Source organism: Geotrypetes seraphini, chromosome 5 (assembly GCF_902459505.1).
Source record: "Geotrypetes seraphini chromosome 5, aGeoSer1.1, whole genome shotgun sequence".
In the NCBI taxonomy this organism is placed as follows: Eukaryota; Metazoa; Chordata; class Amphibia; order Gymnophiona; family Dermophiidae; genus Geotrypetes; species Geotrypetes seraphini.
This window is the reverse complement of record NC_047088.1, coordinates 163,946,970-163,971,159: the sequence shown is the minus strand read 5'-3', so window position 1 is coordinate 163,971,159 and position 24,190 is coordinate 163,946,970. Positions and strand designations below refer to the sequence as shown.

Below are 24,190 nucleotides of genomic sequence, written 5' to 3'. Positions count from 1 at the left end.
AGTGCACACCATCATAGGACACCTCAGGTGTGCTCAAATTAATCAATGTGATAAATTAAACAGTGATAAACAATTGGTCAATCACAAGAGTGCAAGATCAAACAGGTTGTTCCCACTCAGAGAACCTATTGACTTTACTGCTTTTCTGTGTGAGTAGATAATTAAGCAAATTTCTGATAGCCTACAGAACTGATTCTCACCTTCCATCCCCAGCCCCCAAGACTTACCAGACCCCCCCTGCCGATGCATTTACTTACTGCCTGAACTGGATATTAAATCGTGGGGAAGAGAGGAGAAATGCGGGGAAAGAGCCAGCCAAAACTAGTATTTGTTGCTGCTGAGTGCACCAATCCAGGGCAAGCAGACGCTTCCCCCATGTCTTAATAACAGACAATGGACTTTTCCTCCAGGAATTTGTCCAAACCTTTCTTAAAACCAGCTACGCTATCTACTTTTAACATAACTTCTGGCCACTTCATTTTTAAGCTTAGATCTTTCCTTCCAAACAGAGACCTTGCTAGATGTCAAATACAGCACAAGGTAACTTCACATGGACTTAACTGTGCAGGAAATTAATCTCCTCATACACCCACCATATAGTGCAAAAATGTGCAAAGGTCTGTTTTTTTCTTTCGATCACTACATAGCCTAATGCCACACAAGCAGCGCTGTTACAAACATATTCTGAAGGTCAATGCTAAGGTTGACAAAGTTTCCTTCCTTGGACCAGAAGGAGATACTGACAAACCACTGGAAGAGATTCTAAAACAACTACCCAGAAATAACACCCAAAGACCCACTCAGTGTGTGAACCAGTTGAGTGGAGTGGACTAACTGGGGGTGGAAATGGGCCCAGAGTTTGCTCAGCAGAATTTCCCAGACTACCTCTTCCTCTCAACACACTGACATGCTACCACCACCACCAACACTAGGAACACCTCACCGAGTATGCCAGCAATGCTTATAAACTTTATAAAACACATTATTATATTTTCTTATAAAGCATATATTTTAACTGAACTCAGCCTTGCCATTCACAAAAATAGAAAAGTTCCCATTTCAAGCTGTCTCATGTACACTTTTCAAATCTGTGTAGAACAATTTCAATTCAATGTACGTTGTAAATAGTTAAAGCAGGGGTTCATTCACTCAAAACATCACAAAAACAGGACAGTTGACAAAATCATAAATAAACGGAGAAAAATAAACCTCAATTGTGGGTCGCCAGGACTACACAAGTACCAAAGCTCACCACCTCATCACGGGTTTATGAAAAAAACTCCGTACAGTTATAGATTACTTTCACACTTCAGCATCAGAAGAATGTTTATCAAAAGATTCTCAAAGGATTTGGAATCAAACGTCCTGTAATTTTCTATAAATCAGAGAGACAGCCCCAAACTAACTAATGTGTGGCAATCAGCTACAGCTGTAGATAAATTCTAAGCAACGTTTAGAAGCGTGGCTAAACAATTATGTATCTTAGCATGTATAAGAGAGTCAAACACTCATCTGAAGAAACATCTTCGTCCCTGATAGATAAGATCTTCTATTTCGCCTGCGAACAGGCTACTTCAGGGGAATATTTAACACTGTAGTCTCCACGCTGTCAGCTGTATAACGGGCGGCCAGGCACTCTCAAAATGGCCCTCAGACCGAGATACGCGCCCGACTCGTTTAAAAACTGAATCGAGTCGGGCGTCATGACGTCAACGCAAAAACGCGAAGGGTCATAGGTCAGTCCTCACTGCTCCACATATACTCTACAATCCAGACCGAACAAACGAACCTTGCATTCATAAAAAAGGCTGCCACTCATATTCAGAATTTAAACCTAATGGTTCTATAGTATGGAGGCGATTTATCCATTGTTGTTCTTTTTGCCATAAAAGGTTTCTTATATCACCTCGTCTCATTGAAGGGATCACTTTCTCCACCACCCAACATCTAAGGTTTTCAAACTTGTGTTTAAAATTAATACAGTGAGTCACTATTGGAGCTGTCATTTTACATGTGTTTAAGCAACTTTTATGTTCAGTTATTCTTATAGTTAAATTACGTGATGTCTGGCCCACATAGAATAATTCGCATGGGCATTGTATTATGTAGATCACGTTAGCTGTTTGACAGGTGGAGGTATGCTTAAGAATGTAATTTTTCCCATCAATAGGATTTATAAAATTCGAGAGCGGGGTCATGATTTTACAATTAATGCAATGTCCACATGGGCTGTGTCCAAGAGTAGATTCTGAATTCTCTTCTATAAATTTTTCTTTAGATGTATGACACAGCCAATCACTTAAATTTCTATTTCTGGATTGAGGAAAAATGAATCTTTTATTCGCAAAACATGGAAGTGTTTTCAGCAGTGGGAGATGTTTTTTATATTTCTTAATCATCTGTGGAGATGCACATGTCTGTTTGATAATACAGGGAATTATTTCAGATTGTTCATTGTTCTCAGAAGATTTGTTGTAATCCAGTAATGTTTCTCTGGGATTGTATAACGCTCTTTTCTTTGCTTTCTTAATTATAGATCTTGGATAATTTCTAGATTTTAATCTTTGTTCCAGTACCTTTGCTTCTTGGAGAAAATTTTCTTTACTATTGCAAATTCTCCTATATCTTAAAAACTGAGCAAAGGGAATACTGGTTTTCAGGTGTACTGGATGCATACTGTCAAATCTTAACAGTGTATTTCTGTCCGTTGGTTTTCGAAATACTGATGTTGTTAAACGGATCCCGTCCAATTGTATACAGACATCCAAAAAGCTTATTTTGTTTTTACTAGATGACATAGTAAATTTGATGGATTCATGGCACTGATTTAGCTCTGAAGCGAATTCTTGAAGTTGGACTTCGGTTCCTAGCCAAATTACAAACACGTCATCTATAAAACGCCACCATTTAAACGCCCATTGAAATCCTATCAGTTTATAGATGAAAGTCTCCTCAAACCACGCCATGTATAAATTGGCTATGGTTGGGGCAAACGATGCGCCCATAGCTATGCCAGAAAGTTGTTTAAAGAGTTCTCCATTAAAAATGAAGTAATTATTTTTCAAAGCTATGGCACTTAGTTCTTTCAAAAATAGTACAAACCCACTCTCAGGGTTATATTGCCTAATCCATAAGTTGACCAAAACTTGAAGGGCTTCATCCTGGGGTATGCTCGTATATAACGAGCAGACGTCAAAAGTAACTAAAGTACAATTTTGTAAGATATCAGGTTCGATGTCATTTAGCATTTTAAGAAACTGTGTGGTGTCCTGAATGTATGACTTAATATCCTTCAAGTGATCCTTTAGCTTTATGTCAATGTATTTACTTGTCTTCTCCAACAGGGAATCTCGAGCCGAGACTATAGGACGTCCAGGGGGATGTTGAGTATCTTTGTGGATTTTGGGAAGGAGATAGAATATGGGAATTTTGAAATGTTGAGGTGTCAAAAACATATATTCTTTTTTTGTTATAAAGCCTTGTTTTAAGGCTTCAGAACTCTTTTGAGCAATTTTTTCAAATATTTCTAATGAAGGATCACTAGTCATTTTCATATATGTATCTGTTTTAGAGAGCTGATTATTAGCTTCTGCTAAATATAGTTCCAAACCCCATATTACAATCGCACCCCCTTTATCAGCACGTCTAATTATTATTGTGGGATCTTTTTGTAGAGATTGTAGTGCTGCCCATTCTGCAGCGGTCAAATTATTATAATACTTTCGTCGTTTAACATCTTCATCCATTCGTTGTAAATCTTGAATCATTAGATTCTTGAAAGCTAGTATAATAGGATTCGGAGGCCCCGGAGGGTTCCATTTGGATTTTGGGCGTACACAGGATTTTTCAGGTTCTGTACTCGGATGTTCGTGAAAGAAAGAACATAAATTTAATCTTCGTAGAAATTTCTCTAAATCTATCCGAGCTTGAAAAGAGTTGTGGGGAACTGTTGGAACAAAGGTTAAACCTTTTGACAAAATATTTATTTCATCAGATGTTAAATTACGGTTTGATATATTAATCACTATTGATTCCTTTTCCTCTGGGGTCGAGTTCGTGTTCGGCCTCGATGTGTTCCTCTGCTTCGGACCCCTCTGCCTCCTTGAATTGAACCTGCCCCCTGCCTGTGTCGACCCAAATCCCCATCCGGGTCTTCGGATGTAGAAGTACCTTCATTACTCAGATTTTCAGAAGAATCTCCAGATGTAGTAAATCTCACATTTTTCATTTTGTAATTCGTATTCATCCATCTATAGACATATCCAGTTTGATAGTCTTTTTCGTCTCTTTGATATTTTTTCAACTTATTAGTTCTAATTTCCCTTCGTAATTTGTCCATTTTATTATTTGAATCCGTTAATTTGTTGTCAAAGTCAGTGTTTTTACGTGCTTCTTCCAGTAATCCTTCATACACTATTTTATTCTCATTAATCTTATATTGTAAAGTCTTAATCAGTAACAGCATTAGGTCTAAAGAGCAACGATTCAAAATCTGATTCCAAGTTGTAATAAAGTCATTATTATCCGTAAACATTTGTGGGGCTGTTCTCATTCTAAGACCCCTTGGGATGATTTCATGTTTACAATATTCAACCAAACTTGCACTTTGCATCTCCATTTGAATAATTTGCTTCATAGTTTTATCAATATCTAGCCAAGCTAGATCTGTACCATGTGTTTCTACATTTGTAGATAAAGCTGGTGCTTGTAAAATCTCGGTCCTTTGACCATCTGAGAACCCAAAGCCACTATCCCATAGCTGTGCCATCATGAATTCCTATGAAGCCAGTTAATGAATTAACTAATATAATAAAGGTACAATCGTATTCTGTGTAGAACAATTTCAATTCAATGTACGTTGTAAATAGTTAAAGCAGGGGTTCATTCACTCAAAACATCACAAAAACAGGACAGTTGACAAAATCATAAATAAACGGAGAAAAATAAACCTCAATTGTGGGTCGCCAGGACTACACAAGTACCAAAGCTCACCACCTCATCACGGGTTTATGAAAAAAACTCCGTACAGTTATAGATTACTTTCACACTTCAGCATCAGAAGAATGTTTATCAAAAGATTCTCAAAGGATTTGGAATCAAACGTCCTGTAATTTTCTATAAATCAGAGAGACAGCCCCAAACTAACTAATGTGTGGCAATCAGCTACAGCTGTAGATAAATTCTAAGCAACGTTTAGAAGCGTGGCTAAACAATTATGTATCTTAGCATGTATAAGAGAGTCAAACACTCATCTGAAGAAACGAAGGGACGAAGATGTTTCTTCAGATGAGTGTTTGACTCTCTTATACATGCTAAGATACATAATTGTTTAGCCACGCTTCTAAACGTTGCTTAGAATTTATCTACAGCTGTAGCTGATTGCCACACATTAGTTAGTTTGGGGCTGTCTCTCTGATTTATAGAAAATTACAGGACGTTTGATTCCAAATCCTTTGAGAATCTTTTGATAAACATTCTTCTGATGCTGAAGTGTGAAAGTAATCTATAACTGTACGGAGTTTTTTTCATAAACCCGTGATGAGGTGGTGAGCTTTGGTACTTGTGTAGTCCTGGCGACCCACAATTGAGGTTTATTTTTCTCCGTTTATTTATGATTTTGTCAACTGTCCTGTTTTTGTGATGTTTTGAGTGAATGAACCCCTGCTTTAACTATTTACAACGTACATTGAATTGAAATTGTTCTACACAGAATACGATTGTACCTTTATTATATTAGTTAATTCATTAACTCACTTTTCAAATCTAACATATTGTAATCACAAAACAGAAAATAAAATTATTTTTTCTACCTTTTGTTCTCTGATCAATATTCAAATCTTGTTGGTCCCAGGCTCTTGTTGTCTTGCTTGCCAGGGTCTCCTTTCTCCGTGCTAACCATCCGTCTGCCATCTCTGTTCTCCCCTTCCGTTTCCCTTCCCTCTCCCGGAGATCTGGCATCTTTCCTTTTTTTTGTCTCCATCCACAGATTCACCTTTTCTCAACTCCCCACCACCCCAGGATCCACCATCTCTCCCTTTCTGTTCCCAACTATCCTCCTATCCAGTATCTCTATCCCCCCTCCACACCATCCCCTGTTTCCAAGTTCTCTCCCTTTCTGTTCCTTCCCTCCCTAAATCCCATTATGCACCATCTCTCTCCCACTCCTCTGTTTTTAGACCCATTATTTCTAACCCCCAAAGTCTGGCATATGCACGTATCTTTGAACCCCCCCTTCCCTCTCTCCCTCTGTGTACTTTTACACCAGGACCCCCCTCCCCCGAAGGTCTGTCCCCCCTCAGAAGGGCTACACCCCACCCCTGAAGACCTGCACCCCCCCGAAGGACTTTACCTCCCACCCGAAGGTCTGTCCCCCTCTGAACGCCTAAACCCCACCCCTGAAGGCCTGCACCCTCCCCGAAGGATTGTACCCCCCACCCGAAGGTCTGTCCCCCCCTGAAGGCATGCACCCCCCCTGAAGGCCTGTCCCCCCTTGAAGGCCTGTCCCCCCCCCTTGTAGGCCTGCACCCCCTTGTAGGCCTGTCCCCCCCCCCTTGTAGGCCTGTCCCCCCCTTGAAGGCCTGCCTGCCTGTCCCCCCCTTGAAGGCCTGCACCCCCTTGAAGGTCTGCACCCCCCCCGAAGACCTGCACCCCCCCTTGAAGGCCTGCCTGCCTGTCACCCCCCTCCCCCTTGAAAGTCTGCCTGCCCGCCCGCCCGCCCCACCCTGAAGGCCTGATGCCCCGACCCACCCCGAAGGACCATTCGCCCCCCTGGCCTCCCTGCACTACCTATGAAGCAGCCGCAGCAGGATCGCGACGTCAGCTATCTTTGCGCTGCTTAGGAGCTGCTTCCTGCGCCGGGCTACCTTAAGCTACTGCCCCCCCCACGCCCGAAGGACCGCTCGCCCCACTGACCTTCCAGCACACCTATGAAGCAGCCCGCAGCAGGATCGCGACGTCAGCAATCCCTCAGCTGCTTGGGCGCTGCTTCCTGCGCCGCGGTCCCGAGGAGGGACGGGACCGCGGCGCAGGAAGCAGCGCCCAAGCAGCTGAGGGATTGCTGACGTCGCGATCCTGCTGCGGGCTGCTTCATAGGTGTGCTGGAAGGTCAGTGGGGCGAGCGGTCCTTCGGGCGTGGGGGGGGACTGAGCGGCAAGGCCGGGAACACCCCCTCAGGGCTGGTACCCGGGGCGGCCCGCCCCCCCGCCCCCCCCTAGGTACGCCACTGCGTAGTTATTTAAACATCTCTATCATATCTCCCCTCTCCTGCCTTTCCTCCAAAGTATACAGATTGAGATCTTTAAGTCTGTACCCATACACCTTATGATGAAGACCACATACCATTTAGCTAATTGGATCATTTTAAAAGTGTACTTTGAGAAAATTGCCCAGCACCCATGTGCATGTATCACTTTAAATTTTAAAAGCACAGGAGTATAGGAAAAGATGTTCACGCAGAATAAATTTATTTAATTACCCTTCTCTAACATCATGTCACTATAAGAAGTTGTTTGATAGAATGTTACCATTTCAGGCCGCTAAATTGAATACATGACTGGGAAAACCTATACTAGAGGCTACTTCTTATTCTGACTTTAGAAAATCGCTAAAGACACGCCTGTTTAACATGTTTACATCTTAGTTGTGGCACTGTTTACTTCTCTTGCTTTTCAACTTTTAATTGATGCATTTTTTTTTACTGTTTTAATGTACTTTATATATTGATTGTATGTATTTTTTACTCTGTTGTGAACCGCTTTGAACTTTTGGTACAGTGGTATACAAAAAATAAATTATTATTATTATTATTATTAATTATCTTATCAACTGGGAATTGTTTTCTTTAAAATTTGACCAAATTATCCTTAAAATGTTTCCCTCCATTATAGTCAATGGGGCAAAATGGAGCCTAGAACTTTGCAAATAGAGATTCCATCAACTGCAACTTTTGTATCACTCATGCTGATTGGTTACTATGTGGCAAGCCAAGATGCTATTACTGTATATGGATAAAGAAAATTCCAAATCAGTTGAGGAGTTAGATCAGTGGTTCCCAAACCTGTCCTGAGGGACCCCCAGCCAGTCAGGTTTTCAAGATATCCCTAATGAATATGCAAGAGAGAGATATGCATATAATGGAAGTGACAGGTATGCAAATCTCTCTCATGCATATTCAATAGGGATATCTTGAAAACCTGACTGACTGGGGGTCCCCCAGGACAGGTATGGGAACCACTGAGTTAGATGAAAGACAGATAGGAGGTGTTGTGAGAGCTGGTATTGTAAGATATTTCCTTATGATAGAGAAAAAAAAAGGGTATTTATAACAGAATTTAGGTAAATAATAAGTACAGGCTGAATTAATATATATCAACAAATCCTCAAAAAATATAAAGTCCTAAGAATAAAAACCTACTAGTAAGATGAGAGTAAGAGGAAATTATTTTTAGATAAAGCCAAAGGAACCTCAAGTGTTCACATCCAACTGACAATGGAATGCATCCCAACAGATGGACTTAATGTGAACTATCACTGGTCTCAAATGTCGTTTTTTCTTCTGCCTCTCTAATAGTTTTTTAATTAACTATTTTTCAATTAAATGGCTAATTTTAGTATGCCAAGAAATATAGCCACATATCAAATATTGCACCTGGGAAAATATCCCTGGAGTTGTGTGCTTCCCACCATTGTGTCATGGCAGAATTTATGGACCAATGTTGGCTTGATGAGCACAAGCAACTATCATTAATATTTCATCATCTCCCGTGGAAGCTCATATTAGAGCGAAACAGAGATGCTCAGTTGAGCGAAGCAAAGCTGAGCGTTTATTGAATAAATTACTCTATACAGCTATGAGTTGCCCTGGTTCCTGAATAAAAGCTAAATATTCTAGGCTTTATAAGGTTTTGAGCTTGCTTATCCAGGGATATTTTCCCAGGTGCAATATTTGATATGTTGCTATGTTTCTTGGCACACTAAAATTAGCCATATAATTGCAAAATAGTTGATTTTAAAACTGTTTGAGAGGCAAAAGAAAAAGACACTTGAGACCAGTTTACATTAAGTCCATCTGTTGGGATGCATTCCATCGTCGGTTGGATGTGAACACTTGAGCTTTATCTGAGCTTTGGCTTTATCTGAAAAGAATTTCCTCTTACTCTCATCTTACTAGTAGGTTTTTTGAATTAATATATAGCCTGAGTGGATTAAAAACACTGACAGAGATCTGAGCAAGTAAGTAGATTACTGTGTAAGGTATAGTACAGCTAAACAACAATCTGAGAAGTAAGATAGTTTAAACATGGACAAGGACGAAAGGGCTGAGCCTGAGAGTTGTAGCTTATTTAAAGGTTAGCCTGAAAGTTGATGATTCTTGGTTAGCAGGCTGAGCGTGGTTGAAGCCTGAGTTGATTTAGGTCTGTAAGTTTCCTTTATGCAGCTGAAACGCAAGGCTAAGACAGACAAAATTCCTGAGAGCCTGAACAAGTAGGAAAAAGCAACCGGCCAACGCAAAGAAAAGAAACTTGAAGATAAGTTTTAATTTTTGGCCACATATATATGGAACATTCAATTCAGTTCAATTTAATTTTTTTTTTAATTTATCCATTTTTTTAAAAACTGTATCTATCCTAGATTTGTGAGTTGGATCCAGTTAGAGCTTCTTTTTTTTTTTTAGATAAAAATATAATTATAAAACCAAACTAATTGTACTGTTATTTATTATATATTAAAGTAAGATTTCATCATCTAACTTATTCTAACTAACGCATTGTTTAAAAACTTACTGAGTTCCCCATTCCCCTTCCCTATTTAATTGTGCCCACGCTCCTCAGAGTGAAGTACTGCCTGAGGTATCGGCCTTTTTAGTGAGTACAATAATTGAAGGTAAATTAAGGCAGGGCTTCCGCTCTGAGGGGTGTGGTTACAATAGTCTGTTTGCTTGAAAACATCCAAAGATTTTCTGTAGACCTATCTTGATTATCGGTTTAGTCTTTGCATCCTGTCTCTTCAGTGGGATGATCAGTTGGACGTCATCTGTGTAGATAAAGCATTCCCACCCATTTCCTGATGAACTTTCCCAGTGGTTGGAAGAAGATGTTGAACAACATGGGTGACATGGCGGATCCCTGTGATACCCCTATGTCTGGTTTCTTTTCAGTTGCTGGTATCCCCCTGTCATTCTACTCTCGTTAGTCTTTTAGATAGAAATGATTCTATCCATGCCTTGGATTTCCTTTTAGACCTATTTTTCTGCATTTTAGTAGTATGTGTTGGACTAGTTTGAAGGATGCTGAGAATTCTAGGAACCCCAGCAGCATATCTTCTCCATTAACCTGGTGTTTAAGGATGGAGTCCTGCACTGCTACTAGAATGGTCTCTGTGCTCAGGTGTCTTCTGAATCCTGAGCTTGGTCCAGCATTGATGAGTTTTCCAGGAAATCTAATATTTATTGGCATTCTAATTTGTCTACTACTTTGAGTATCCACAAATGGTTAGCTACTGGTCTGTAGTTAAGAAAGGTTTTCTGGGTCTTTTTCTTTATTCTTTAGAATGGGTTTGATGACTGAGAGTTTCCATTTAAGTGGAACTTGTCCAGACTGTAATGAGTTGTTGATGAGGTCTGTAAGGTAGGAGAGTCCTAGACCTTTGAGCTCTCTCATCGGTTGAATTGGGCAGGTGTCTAGGGTTGGTGGGCCCGGTTTCACTCTTCTTAGTAGATTCTTCACTTGGATTTCTATAGTTTCCCCCTTGTTTTTATCTATAGATATATTGTCATTTAATTCATTGTCTTTCTGTAGATTTCTTATTTTCTCAGTGAAAAAGTTGCTGAATTCTTTACTGGTTAGAGAGCATTTGGTGGTGGTCTCTCTCTGTTTTTTCCATAACAATCCATATACTACCTGGTATAGGGTTTTTGTGGAGTTTCTGGCTTCAATTATCTTTTTAAAAAGGTATTCCTCCTTTTCCTTTCTTATCTTCTTAATGTAGGTTCTGTTTATTTTGAGTCAGGCCTTTCTAATCTCCTCATCTTTGTCTGATTTCCTCCATTTTCTTTCAAGGTTTTTTGTTGGGGGTTTTTTGCTCTCTTTTTAGTTTCATGAGAGGGTGAATCCATCTTTTCTTTTGTTAGGTTTTCCTAATTTTAATGAAGCTACTTCCTCTAGACTGAAGTCCAGTGCTTCATCCCAGAATATTACCTGTTCTGTGAGGCCTGCGTTTTTGGTGTCTCCAATTTCTGAATTTGGCACTTTCTATGAAACTTCTTAACATAAGAACATAAGAATTGCCACTGCTGGATCAGACCAGTAGTCCACCGTGCCCAGCAGTCCGCTACCGCGGCGCCCCTTATGTCACAGACCAGTGCCCTAACTGAGTTTAGCCTTATCTGTGTACGTTCTGGTTCAGCAGGAACTTGTCTAACTTTGTCTTGAATCCCTGGAGGGTGTTTTCCCCTATAACAGCCTCCGGAAGATCGTTCCAGTTTTCCACCACTCTCTGGGTGAAGAAGAACTTTCTTACATTTGTACGGAATCGATCCCCTTTTAATTTTAGTGAGTGTCCTCTCATTCTCTCTACCTTGGATAGGGTGAACAACCTGTTTTTATCTACCAAGTCTATTCCTTTCATTATCTTGAACGTTTCAATCATGTCCCCTCTCAGTCTCCTCTTTTCAAGGGAGAAGAGGCCCAGTTTCTCTAATCTCTCACTGTATTCCAACTCCTCCAGCCCCTTAACCATTTTTGGTCTCGTTTCAGAGGATTCTGCTTGTTTCTTACTTTTTGGTTATCTTATGCTGAAACATACTAAGCAGTGGTCTATCCATAGCAATTTCACTGTGGAGAGGTTGCAGTCACCTATATCCTCCTCTCTGCCGAACAGTACATGTAAGGTATGTCCTTTTGAGTGTGTGTGTGGGGGGTCCATGCAGTTAGTTAAGGTCTGCCTTCATTAAATCAACAGCACAATAACAAAATTCACACTAGCAGCCTAACATGGGTAGGCGAGGGAGCAGGAGATGATATGGGTTGGTTGCAGGAGTGGACAGTTAGTGTACAGACACCTGCTGTCACAACTACCAATATTTATTTATTAGGATTCATTAACTATCTTTTCAATGATGAGATTCACCCAAAGTAGTTTACAATACATTGAATAGTAATCAGATACTTTAAAAATATTTTTCCTATCTGTCCCGATAGGATCACAATCTTACTGTGGAACCTGGGGCAATGGAGAGTTAGGTGATTTGCTCAGGGTCACAAGGATCAAACTCACACCACCTCAGGTTGCTGAGGCAGCAGTCTAACCACTAGGCTACTCCTCTAGTAGTGCACTTACTGCCACCTCAAGACTAGGTGGTAGTGCAGCAGTGCTCTCTCCCTGACACTTCATCCTCCAAACATATACTCCCAATCTATGATCCTCCCTACACCCTCTAATCTCATCTTCCATCCCTATGATACTTCCATCATCTGACCATTTGTGCTCAAACCCTGTACCCTGCGACTCCAAACCCTACCTCTCAGTCAGACTCAACCCTTGTTATCCCTCTCTCCGGAGATACTCAGGAGTCTTCACTGGTAGATCATCAGATGAAAACAGTACTCCTCTGCACCTGCCTGGAGTTTGAGTTGAGAGTATCAGATGGGGAATGATGTGGAGGGGGGAGGGGAGATCAGATCAGGGGTGTGTTGGGAGGATCAGAGATTGAGGAACCAGATTTGTGATGGGTATGTCAGGGGTGGAGCAGTGTTGTGGTTGTTTATTTTATTTTTGATAGGTCTTGTCACTGCAACTAATGCTATGCCATGAAATGTCTGCCCTGTATTATAAGTGCAGGGTAGATGCTATCTATGTCTCTTGTGTTTACCGCACAGGCTTTGCACTTACTGTGCATCACTTTTGCAATTACACACAGTAAGGGGGGAATTCATCAATGTGTGCTACTTTTAAGATGGGTTATTTTACTACAAGTTGTGCTATTTTAGTACAGAGTCCCATTTTATCCAATGAGACATTACCTAACCAATACTGCATGACTTTTATACTCTTGTTTTCATCCATTTGATTTGATACGGCTTGTATGACTGAAAATCTTTGTGCTTCCTCTGGGGTGATAGTGCAGAACCTTTACAGGAAAATTCACATGCATGGAGGGTAGTTTTATATCAGACTGTCTAGGTTATTAGGATACCAAAGCACCTACTGTACAGTATACCAGCAATTTGCATATTACCTACTGCTTGTTGGAAACCTCTGCACCAGAGCATACACTAAAAGCCCCAGGTACATTAGTTAGATTGTGAGCCCACTGGGACAGACAGGGGAAAATGCTTAAGTACCTGAATAAATTCATGTAAACCGTTCTGAGTTCCCCTTGGAGAATTGTATAGAAAGTTGAATGAATGTTTAGTCTGTTGTAAAGACTCATAAGTGCATATGTGTTATTATACAATGTCCTAGCACAAATCCTTCAAAAATAGCACCTAGATTGTAGGCGCTGACATTTGTGCTTGCTTAAATTGCATGCTTGCATATGTATTTTAGAAAATGCATTTATAAAGTGTGACTGCAGCTATGTTCTATCCAAGCTCCTTCTCAAGTATGTTCTATGGTACTGGTCTGTACTTTCTTGCACCATGCCCAGGCATTTGGTGGGTATATATGCACAGTATTACTTTGTCAGGGTTCTTGCTACAGGAAAGGAGACAACCATGACAGCACAACCCTTCTTGTAAGAACAGGCTCAGGCCCTCCCTACCCCCACCAACACTGACAAGGCTAGAAAGACTTAACTGCGTCTTGTATGCTGGAGTGTAGTCACAAGTTCAGATAACTATTAGCATGAGAATTGTGTGTGTTTCCCTAAAGTAACATTACAACAGATGGTCAAGGTTTCTGTGCAGCTGCGGGAAAAGAATCAGCATTTGAAAAGAAAACATTTTCAGAAACATTATATGGAAACACCCTTACCTGCCTCCTAGGCATGACCTAATTTTTTGAGTTCTGTACTCTCAAAAAAGGTTTTTGAAATTACCTCCATGGAGGGTGATTTTATAATAGGTTACCTATGTGTTAAGAAGGACAAGTAAACCCTGATTCAAGGCTAGTTTATAAAGTGTTTATGTATCTTTATAAAATGGTAGGGGTAATACTACAGAAATCATGACTAAAATAAAGCAAACTAAAATAATTCACACAACAGACATAAGAATCAATATCCACAAGGATCATGATGGAAAAATTAAAATAACTGTCTGAAACAGGGTAATCTGGTACTCTAAAACATGTCCATTATTAAAATGAACACACTTAGAGGGGCATAATCGAAAAATATGTCTAATTCCGTTTTGGGCCTAAGTCACTAGTCGCCCAAAGTCAGACATGTCCAAAGTCCATTCTTGAAAAATTTGTCCAAAATATTTATTTATTTATTTATTTATTTATTTATTTAGATTTATATCCCGTTCTCCCAGTAGCTCAGAACGGTCTACAAGTAAACATACACAGTAGAAGTAATTAGGCAAATAAGATGTACAATAGGTTTAGGTGCTTGGACATACAAAATTGTGCAGTATTTATCAGGGTACAAACAATTTTTCAGAGTACAGACAATTTATCAGAGTACAGACTAAGAGAGGACTATACTGAAATTTAGGAGAAGTTAGATAGGGGAGAGAAGAGTGAGGTGGGGTTTAAGGGGGGGTGTAGACTGAGGGAGATCTTTAGTTTTTTCGAGAATCGTCTACTTGTACATTCAGCCGTTTGATCGTCCAGACCGCTAAGTCATCTATCTTTATACCCCATTCTCATCCAAAAATTTGTCTGTCCAAAATGCCTAGAACAAGACCTTTTGAACATGGGCAGGGTCAGCAAAGTAATGGACTAGACACCCAGACATGGCATCAGAGTAGTGAGGCACCTTACAGGGCACTGCTGTGAACTTCACACAAAAAGTGCCACTTAAGCATCTCATCACAACTCCCTTATAGGTCATGGTGAGCCCCCAGAACACCCCCATGTTTATTAAAAAAACTTTATATACCACTTAAACTACAAACTAAGATCAAAGCAGTTCGTAAAATAATCCAACGTCATGAAAAGAACTCCATTAAAAATAGGAAAGAAAAAAAGAGAAAAGGTCAACATTCACAAATCTATAATAAAACAACTTAATTTACACGCATTATACAACGTACACACACCTTGCAATGCAGATTGTAACAGTGGATTTCAGTCATATCAATATGAAAAAAGCTAATTGAAAGTAGATAGCCTTTAAATATATTTTAAAATTTATTAAAGATTCCTCTTTTCTCAACTCCCATGGTAGACTCTTCAGGTGTCCCATGGTAAATGGGCACTTTTGCATGCAGAGAGTGGTTGTTAGTGTTAATTAGTAGGGCTTTGCCGCATGCAAATTGATTAGCATGGGTTTAGTGCAGGGACCCTTAGGCACAGCTTCTATTAATGGTGCCATGATTGGCAGAAACCCACAAAAGTGATGCTGATCATGTCAGTCACATGATGGTAGAACTGCGGCCATGTCACAGATAGGTGCTGGAAATTTAGGCCAGGATTTTCAAGGCCTACATTTCCAGTGCCTATCTATGATAAGAATCATGACTACGGAGGTGCCTACCAATGCCAAAGGGTACTTCCAGCATTAACCATGCCTATTTTACTCTTAGGCACCAGTAGGAACCTCCTTAGCCATGGTTCCAGTGCCATTTGTAGAGGCACTGCCTTTTTTTCTTAATGACAGTTTAATTGCTTTAAAACCATATGAACAATTATCACAAGAACATAGAATATAAGAATTACCATATTGTGACAGAACGAAGGTCCATCAAGCCCAACATCCTGTTTCCAAATATGGTCAACCCAAGTCCCCTGTACCTAGCTAGATCCCAAGTAGTAAAACAGATTTTATACTGCTTATCCTAGCAATTAGTAGTAGATTTCCACAAGCCATCTCAATAATGGCCTTTGGACTTCTCTTTTAGGAAATTATCCAAAACTTTTTTAAACCTTGCTAAGCTAACTGATTTCACCACATTCTCATGCAACAAATTCCAGAGTTTAATTACATGTTGTGTGAAGAAATATTTTCTCCGGTTTGTTTTAAATCTACTACTTAGCTTCATCGCATGTCCCCGAGTCCTAGTATTTTTGGAAAAAGTGAACAAGTGATTCACATCTACCCTTTTCACTCCACTCAGTATTTTATAGACCTCTATCATATCACCCCTGAGCAGTCTCTTCTCCAAGCTGAAGAGCCCTAGTCACTTTAGCCTTTCCTCATAGGGAAGTCATCCCACCCCTTTTTTCATTTTTGTCGCCCTTCTTTCTATCAAGTCAATTACAGGCAATTAAACCAATTAACTTATGTGGAAGTAGGGTGGCTACCACCGCCTATCCTTTGGCAGCTGTTGTAAAATCCAGCCCTACTACCTGCATAAATAGGAGGTGGTATATATATCACGCTCTAATTTTTTAATGGCTACACATTAATGGTGAAATTAGCACATGGCCATTAATCTGGAAAATGGGGAAATTAACCATTTTCCAGTTTCAGAAGACGTATACTTAGGGCCTGGAAGAGACTCACGTAAGGGGCACACTAAAGCTCCTTTTTGCTGCAGTTTAGTAAAGGACCTTTAAGAACCTACGTGTGTTTATTTTAATAAAGAACAATATTTTAGAAGACTGGGTTACCTTGTTTCCTTCAGTTATTTGGTCATCTCCATTCTTTTTATAATTCAAGCACATAAATTTTAAGGGTGTGCAACCAGAAAATGTTTTTTGTGTCATTTTCCATGTTATTTCTCGGAATGTTGTGAGTTTTAGGGGGGTTCTTCATTCTGTAGCAATGTCATTTTCCCCCTCTTCTACGAAACTGCGATAGCAGTTTTTAGCTCGGTGAGTCACGCTGAATGGCCCACACTGCTCCTGATTCTTATAAAGTTCCTATGAGCGTCAGAAGCAGCGCGGGCCATTAAGCGCGGCTCTCTATACTACAAACCGCTAGCGCAATTTAACAAAAGAGGGTGTTTGAGTGTGAACTCTTCGTGAATACTGCACCTTCAAGTTTATTAAAATTTTAATAAACCGCAAATCAAGTTTTCTAAGTGTTTTACAATTTGTATATAACAAAAGGGGAAAACAATCTATATATATATAAAATCGGAGGTATGTATGTGTGTATGTGCCGCGATCACGCAAAAACGGCTTGACCGATTTGAACGAAACTTGGTATGCAGATCCCTCACTACCTGGGATGATATGTTCTGGGGGTCGCGGCCCACCTGCACATGTGGGCGGAGCTACAAACATAAAATCAGATTTCACCCATTCATGTCAATGGAAAAAATGTAAAAAGCTGCCATTCTCACAGTAATTCAAAAATGGCTTGACCGGTTTGAACAAAACTTGGTATGCAGGTCCCTCACTACCTGGGATGATATGTTCTGGGGGTCTCGCGGCCCACCTGCACACGTGAGCAGAGCTACAAACATAAAATCAGATTTCACCCATTCATGTCAATGGAAAAAATGTAAAAAGCTGCCATTCTCACAGTAAATCCAAAACGGCTTGACCGATTTGAACGAAACTTGGTATGCAGATCCCTCACTACCTGGGGTGATATGTTCTGGGGGTCTCACGGCCCACCTGCACATGTGGGCGGAGCTACAAACATTAAATCAGATTTCACCCATTCATGTCAATGGAAAAAATGTAAAAAGCTGCCATTCTCACAGTAATTCCAACTACCTGGGGTGATAAGTTCTGGGGGTCTCGCGGCCCACCTGTACACGTGGGCGGAGCTACAAACAGAACATCAGATTTCACCCATTCATGTCAATGGAAAAAATGTACAACGCTGCCATTCTCACAGTAATTCAAAAATGGCTTGACCGATTTGAACGAAACTTGGTATGCAGATCCCTCACTACCTGGGGTGATATGTTCTGTGGGTCTCGCGGCCCACCTGTACATGTGGGCGGAGCTACAAACAGAAAATCTTATTTTATCCATTCATGTCAATGGAAAGGATGTAAAAAGCTGCCATTCACACAGTAATTCCAACTATAAAATACTTTATATGACACTATAACCACTAGGGACATCTTTTCTATTCTACCATGAACACCATACATATAGAGTTTGTATGTTCTAACTGTGTTTGTAACTGTTTCCTTCATGCACCCCATTTCATAATGTTATTACATTACATGAGTACTCACATATGCTGAACTAGGAACACAGGTTCCATTCTGAACCTGAAACAAACTGCATGGAGTTTCTTTTCAACCTGAGTTTCCACATATTGAGTTGTTTACATCAATACTGAAACTTTTGGATGCCACTTATTCCAACAGATCTTCCTTTTCAGTTTAAGAGATTGCTAATTCCAGTGAGACTTGCATTCATTCACCACTATAAAGTATCTTTATTTGAATCCATTTACAGTGTTATTGCTATAATTAAATACCCGTGCAACGCCGGGGCATCAGCTAGTGAACAAATAAGTACCAACTAACAGTGGCATACCTAGGGTATGTGGCACCCGGGGCCCATCATTTTTTGCCCCCTCCCCCCATGTAAAAAAATATTTTTTGTAATAACCATGAAAAATAAATGGTCATAATAGAAACAGGCACTGAAAATTTTCTTTTATTGAACCTCATATATGTAACCATTAATCTAAACATAACATAAATTATGTCTGAATTGTCATGACATCAGAAGTGCATATGGAGTAGTTGCAGGTGATGCTTGGGACAGTTCTGATTGTGTTAGTTCGGTTTTATGTGTTTTTTGAATAGAAAGGTTTTTATTTCTTTTTTGAAGGTTTTGTAGTTTGTGGTCGAAGTCAATAGGTTGTAGAGTTGGGGGGTCGAGTGTTAGGAGGTTGTTGAACAGTTTTTTTTTCTTTTGACGATTTTGGTTGGAGCGTGTGTGAATGGTGCGTGAGTTCTCCTATGTCTGGTTGAAGTGGATTTAATTATTTAGCTGAAGAAATTAGTAACCCCCCCCATTCCACACACATTAATTCTCTTCCATTTTTGTTCCCATTATAAAAAAACACTGATAAGTTCCCAGAAAAAATACATTAAAATAAGAAGTGAAAACAAAGGCCCCTACAGATGAGAACATAACATAAGAATAGCCTAACTGGGTCAGACCAATGGTCCATCATGCCCAGTGGCCCATTCTCATGGTAACCAATCCAGGTCACTAGTACCTGGTCAAAACCCAAAGAGTAGCAACATTCCATGCCACCAATCCAGGGCAAGCAGATACTTCCCCCATGTCTTAATAACAGACTATGGACTTTTCCTCCATGAATTTGTCCAAACCTTTCTTAAAATCAGCAATGCTATCTGCTTTTACCATAATTTCTGGCCACTTCATTTTTAAGCTGAGATCTTTCCTTCCAAACAGAGACTTTGCTAGATGTCAAATACAGCACAAGGTAACTTCACACGGACTTATCTGTGCAGGAAATGTGAATCTCAAGTTTCAAGTTTCAAGTTTATTGGTTTTTTATACCCCGATCATAAAACAAATATCTGACCGGTTAACAATAAAATTTAAATAGGAAAGAAAGATATATTTAATTGTGTTTAGAGAGAGTAGTGAGAAAAATAGAAACATATAAAACGTATAGACAAACCTGACAGTGAGGGTAAGTGGGAAGGTTAGGAAAAAGTTACATAATCTTAGGAGAAATGAGATAGAGGGAAGGGATATAACACAGGGGGCAGGGGTGCCTGGTATGAATGATATGCTCTGAGGATGATAATTAGATTGAAAAAGAAATCAACAAGTGGACGAGGAAAAGATTAAGATTTAGCATAGGCATCTTTAAATAGATAAGTTTTAAGAATAGTCTTAAATTTTGGTAATTGATTTTCATCCCGAAGAAATTGGGGGAGAGAGTTCCATAATGTGGGTGCAGTTATGGCGAAGTTAGTATTCCTGGTGTAAAAGGATTCTTTTAGAGAAGGAATGAAAAGGAGTTTTTGATCAGATGATCTTAAGGAACGAGGAGAACTTTGGGGGATTAAAAGTTTATCAAGAAATAGGGGTAGGTGTGAGTGTTTGATTTTGAAAGTAAGTAATATGATTTTATAAAGTATCCGATGAGAGACGGGGAGCCAATGAGCCTCTTTGAAAAGAGGAGTGACATGTTCGAACTTGCCGACGTTGTAAATGAGTTTAATAGCAGTATTTTGAACAAGTTGCAGCCGTCGTAGTTCTTTTTGGGGGAGTCCATTGAGAAGAGAATTACTATAGTCTAAGTGTGAGATGACTAGGGAATGAATTAGTATGTTAATCGAGTCGGTAGTTAAAATAGATCTGAGGGAGCGAATGATACACCCACCATATAGTGCAAAAATGTGCAAAGATCTGTTTTTTTCTTTCAATCACCACATAGTCTAATCACACACAAGCAGCGCTGTTACAAACATATTCTGAAGGTCAATGCTAAGGTTAACAAAGTTTCCTTCCTTGGACCACAAGGAGATACTGACAAACCACTGGAAGAGATCCCAAAACAACTACCCAGGCACAACACCCAAAGACCCACTCAGTGTGTGAACCAGTTGAATGGAGTGGACTAACTGGGGGGGTGGAAATGGGCCTGGAGGTTGCTCAGCAGAATTTCCCAGACCACCTCTTCCTCTCAACACATTGACACACTGCCGCCACCACCACCACCATTAGGAACACCTCACCGGGTAGGCCAGCAATGCTTATAAACTTTATAAAACACATTATTATATTTTCTTATAAAGCACATATTTTAACTGAACTCTGTGACATCCTCAGCCTTGCCATTCACAAAAATAGAAGGAAGAAAAGTTCCCATTTCCTGCTGTCTCATGTCCCCGGCCTATACAATATTTTTCTTCTGCAGACCCTTCAAAAGTCTGACCAAATCCTCGTTTAACTTGCATTATAAAGTACTGAGGATGCCATCTCTCTCCAATCCCAGGTCCTAAAGTCTAAGACAGTAGCGCAAACTAGTGCTGCCCGATTCAAGAAAAAAAAAAAAAATTTTCGATTCGATTCAGCCTATTGAATTGGTTTTTCGATTCAACTTTCCTGCCTAATTGGGTGTTTGTTTTTTTCAAACATCCTGGTGGGTTTATTTTATAGCTTTTTCACCCCCCTTTGGCTTCTCCTAACCACACTGGCGCTGTGGTGTAAATAAAATAAAGAAACAAAAAGGACTTTTCCTCTCTCTGTTAAATCCTAGCTCACGTTTGCGGTCTAACACCAGCTCTGGCAGGATACACATTTCAAATCTGACATATTGTAATCACAAAACAGAAAATAAAATTAGTTTTTCTACCTTTTGTTGTCTGGTTATTTTTCAAATCTTGTTGGTCCAAGGCTCTGGTTGTCTTCTGATAACTTGGCTTGCCAGGTTCTCCTTCTTCCTTCATGCTAACCATCCAGCTGCCATCTCTGTCCTCCCAGTTTCCCTTCTCTCCCCAGGAGGTCTGGCATCTATCCTTTTTTCGTCTCCCTCCACAGATCCATCTTTTCTTAACTACCCTTTCATCCAGCATCTCTCCCTCCTTCCCCACCACCCCAGAGTCCTCCATCTCTCTCTTTCTTTTCCCAACTACTCTCCTATCCAGTATCTGTATCCCCCCCTCCACACCATCCCTTGTGTCCAACTTCTCTCCCTTTCTGTTTCTTCCCTCTCTAAAAACCATGGTCCATCATCTCTCTCCCTCTTCTCTATTTTCAGATCCATTATTTCTTCCCACCCAAAGTCCAGTATCTGCGCGTCTCTTTGAACCCCCCATTCCCTCCGTGTATTTCTACACCAGGGCCCCCCTCCCTGAAGGCCTGTCCCCCCTTAAAGGTCTGCACTCCCCCCCGAAGGCCTGCACTCCTCCCTGAAGGCCTGCACCCCCCCCCGAAGGCCTGCACCCCCCTTTGAAAGCCTGCATCCCCCCTTGAAGGCCTGCCTGCCTGCCTGTCCCCCCCTTGAAGGCCTGCACCCCCCAAAGGCCTGTCACCCCCCTTGAAGGCCTGCCTGTCCCCCCCTTGAAGGCTTGCATCTCTGTCCCCCCCCCCCTTGAAGGCCTGCCTGCCTGATCCCCTTGAAGGCCTATCCCCCCTTGAAGGCCTGTCCCCCCCCTTGAAGGCCTGCACCCCCAAAGGCCTGTCCCCCCCTTGAAGGCCTGTCCCCCCTTGAAGGCCTGCCTGTCCCCCCCCCCTTTGAAGGCCTGTCCCTCCCTTGAAAGCCTGCCTGCCTGTCCCCCCCCCCCCTTGAAGGCCTGTCCCTCCCTTGAAAGCCTGCCTGCCCTGTCCCCCCCCCTTGAAGGCCTGTCCCCCCTTTGAAGGCCTGCCTGCCTGTCTCCCCTTTGAAGGCCTGCCTGTCCCCCCCTTGAAGGTCTGCCTGCCTGTCTGTCACCACCCCTCCCCCTCGAAGGCCTGCTTGCCTGCCTGCCCTAACCCGAAGGACCGCTCGCCCCCCTGGCCTCCCTGCACCACCTATAAAGCAGCCCGCAGCGGGATCACGATGTCAGCGATCCCTGCGCTGCTTCGGAGCTGCTTCCTCCGCCGCGGTCCCGCCCCTCCTCTGACGTCAATAGGAGGCATCGATAGGGTAGATAATCTGGATGTCATCCGCATAAGCGTGAGTGGTAAGACCAATAGATTGACAGAGTGTCAGCAGAGGTGCCAAATAGATATTAAAGAGTAAAGGGGAAAGTATGGATCCTTGAGGGATCCCAAAATTATTTTGGATAACTGATGATGAAGAGTTATTGAACGAAACAACAGAAGTGCGATTTGTAAAATAGGAAGTAAACCAATCTAGGACCTGTTCAGAAATTCTTGTAGCAGCTAGCCTTTGAAGTAGGAGTTGGTGATCTACTGTATCAAATGCTGCTGAAAGATCTAGTGAAATGAGAATAACTGAAAAAACCAACAACATTTCTTATTTCTGCTTGTTTTCTTTTGTTAATGACCTGAAATGTTATTGGACATGTTGTTGAAATTTATTGTCATTTCAAACTAATGAACATCCCTCTAAAATTGCAACTTCAACTGTACCCATTCAGATTCTGCCCCTAAACTTGTCTTTATTCGAGTCACGCAAAAGTGTAAGCCTTTTTTTTTTTTTTTAAACAAAGGATTGAAGATCAGCTCCCTGCAGTTAGCTTGTGTTTGAAGATCTGATTAGGCAACTTATTGAAATTTTACTCCTTCATTTTCAGACACAGGAATATTACCACAATGCTTGCATATATTGTTTTGTATTCTAATGCACTTTGATTCCCTCCCTGTTTCATAAAACATCCAATCCATAATGTTTCCAAGAGTGGGGCACTTTTGCTCTCTATTCATGAAATGATTATTCATATTTCCTAGTAAAAATATATATTATTAATGCAGACATCCTCACCTCTCCTTTGCCACGGGATCATGAGTAATATCCTTCATCAACACCATTGCACTTTGGTAAAATTGAATCCAATTTATGGAGGAATTGCAGACTACATTTGGACCTGAAATGTTGAACTGACCTGTAGTAAGATAAATATTATTAATAAAATTAGCCCGAATCACATCATTAATTCAAAAAATCTGGTTCCTTTACTCAAAAGAAAAACAGGACCAGGAGAAAGTAGATGGAAATCTGACAAATCACAAAGGACATATCAGAACATGGTTTTGATATGTCAATAATATTCCACTGCTGAAATTTTCCTCCAGTTATTCCTACATTATAGTGGTTTCCCTTCCTGAGGAATTATTACATTTCCTGGTGAAAAGAAAGTTCTAGGGCGGACAGACAAGCCTACTTTGGTGTTCTGCCAAGGGACAGTAGTGGAGAAAGTTTGGAGGAAAATTAGTTCAAAGTTATCTCCTGGTGGAGAAGGAGTTGTACTTGTAGATGCTAGCTCGCGAGTTCCCCCACTGAAAAGTAATAGCGTCTCAATTATTCTTTCTTCAACTGATGAGAAAAAAGTAGAAGCAAATAGAAAAGTGTTGATCCTGGGACTACTCTGAAGAGAGCTGATCTTAAAGCTAAAATCACCCCAGCCCTAAGTAGGAGATTGAAAAGAGGCTTAAGGGATAGACTATGGATTCTCAACCCAGTCCTTGAGACACATTCATCCAGTCAGGTTTTCAGGATACCCATAATGAATAGGAA

The 24,190-nt window shown here is 40.8% G+C and overlaps 1 protein-coding gene across 5 annotated transcripts in view; it reads right to left on the bottom strand.

Annotated features, from left to right (window-relative positions):
• ABCA12 (ATP binding cassette subfamily A member 12) overlaps nucleotides 1–24,190 on the bottom strand; it is a 604,574-nt gene that overhangs the window by 391,650 nt on the left and 188,734 nt on the right. For all 5 annotated transcript variants that reach the window (XM_033946149.1, XM_033946152.1, XM_033946153.1 and 2 more), the window contains exon 11: nucleotides 23,438–23,558. In XM_033946149.1, the coding sequence (XP_033802040.1) occupies nucleotides 23,438–23,558 (121 nt within the window). The remainder of the gene's footprint in view (nucleotides 1–23,437; nucleotides 23,559–24,190) is intronic.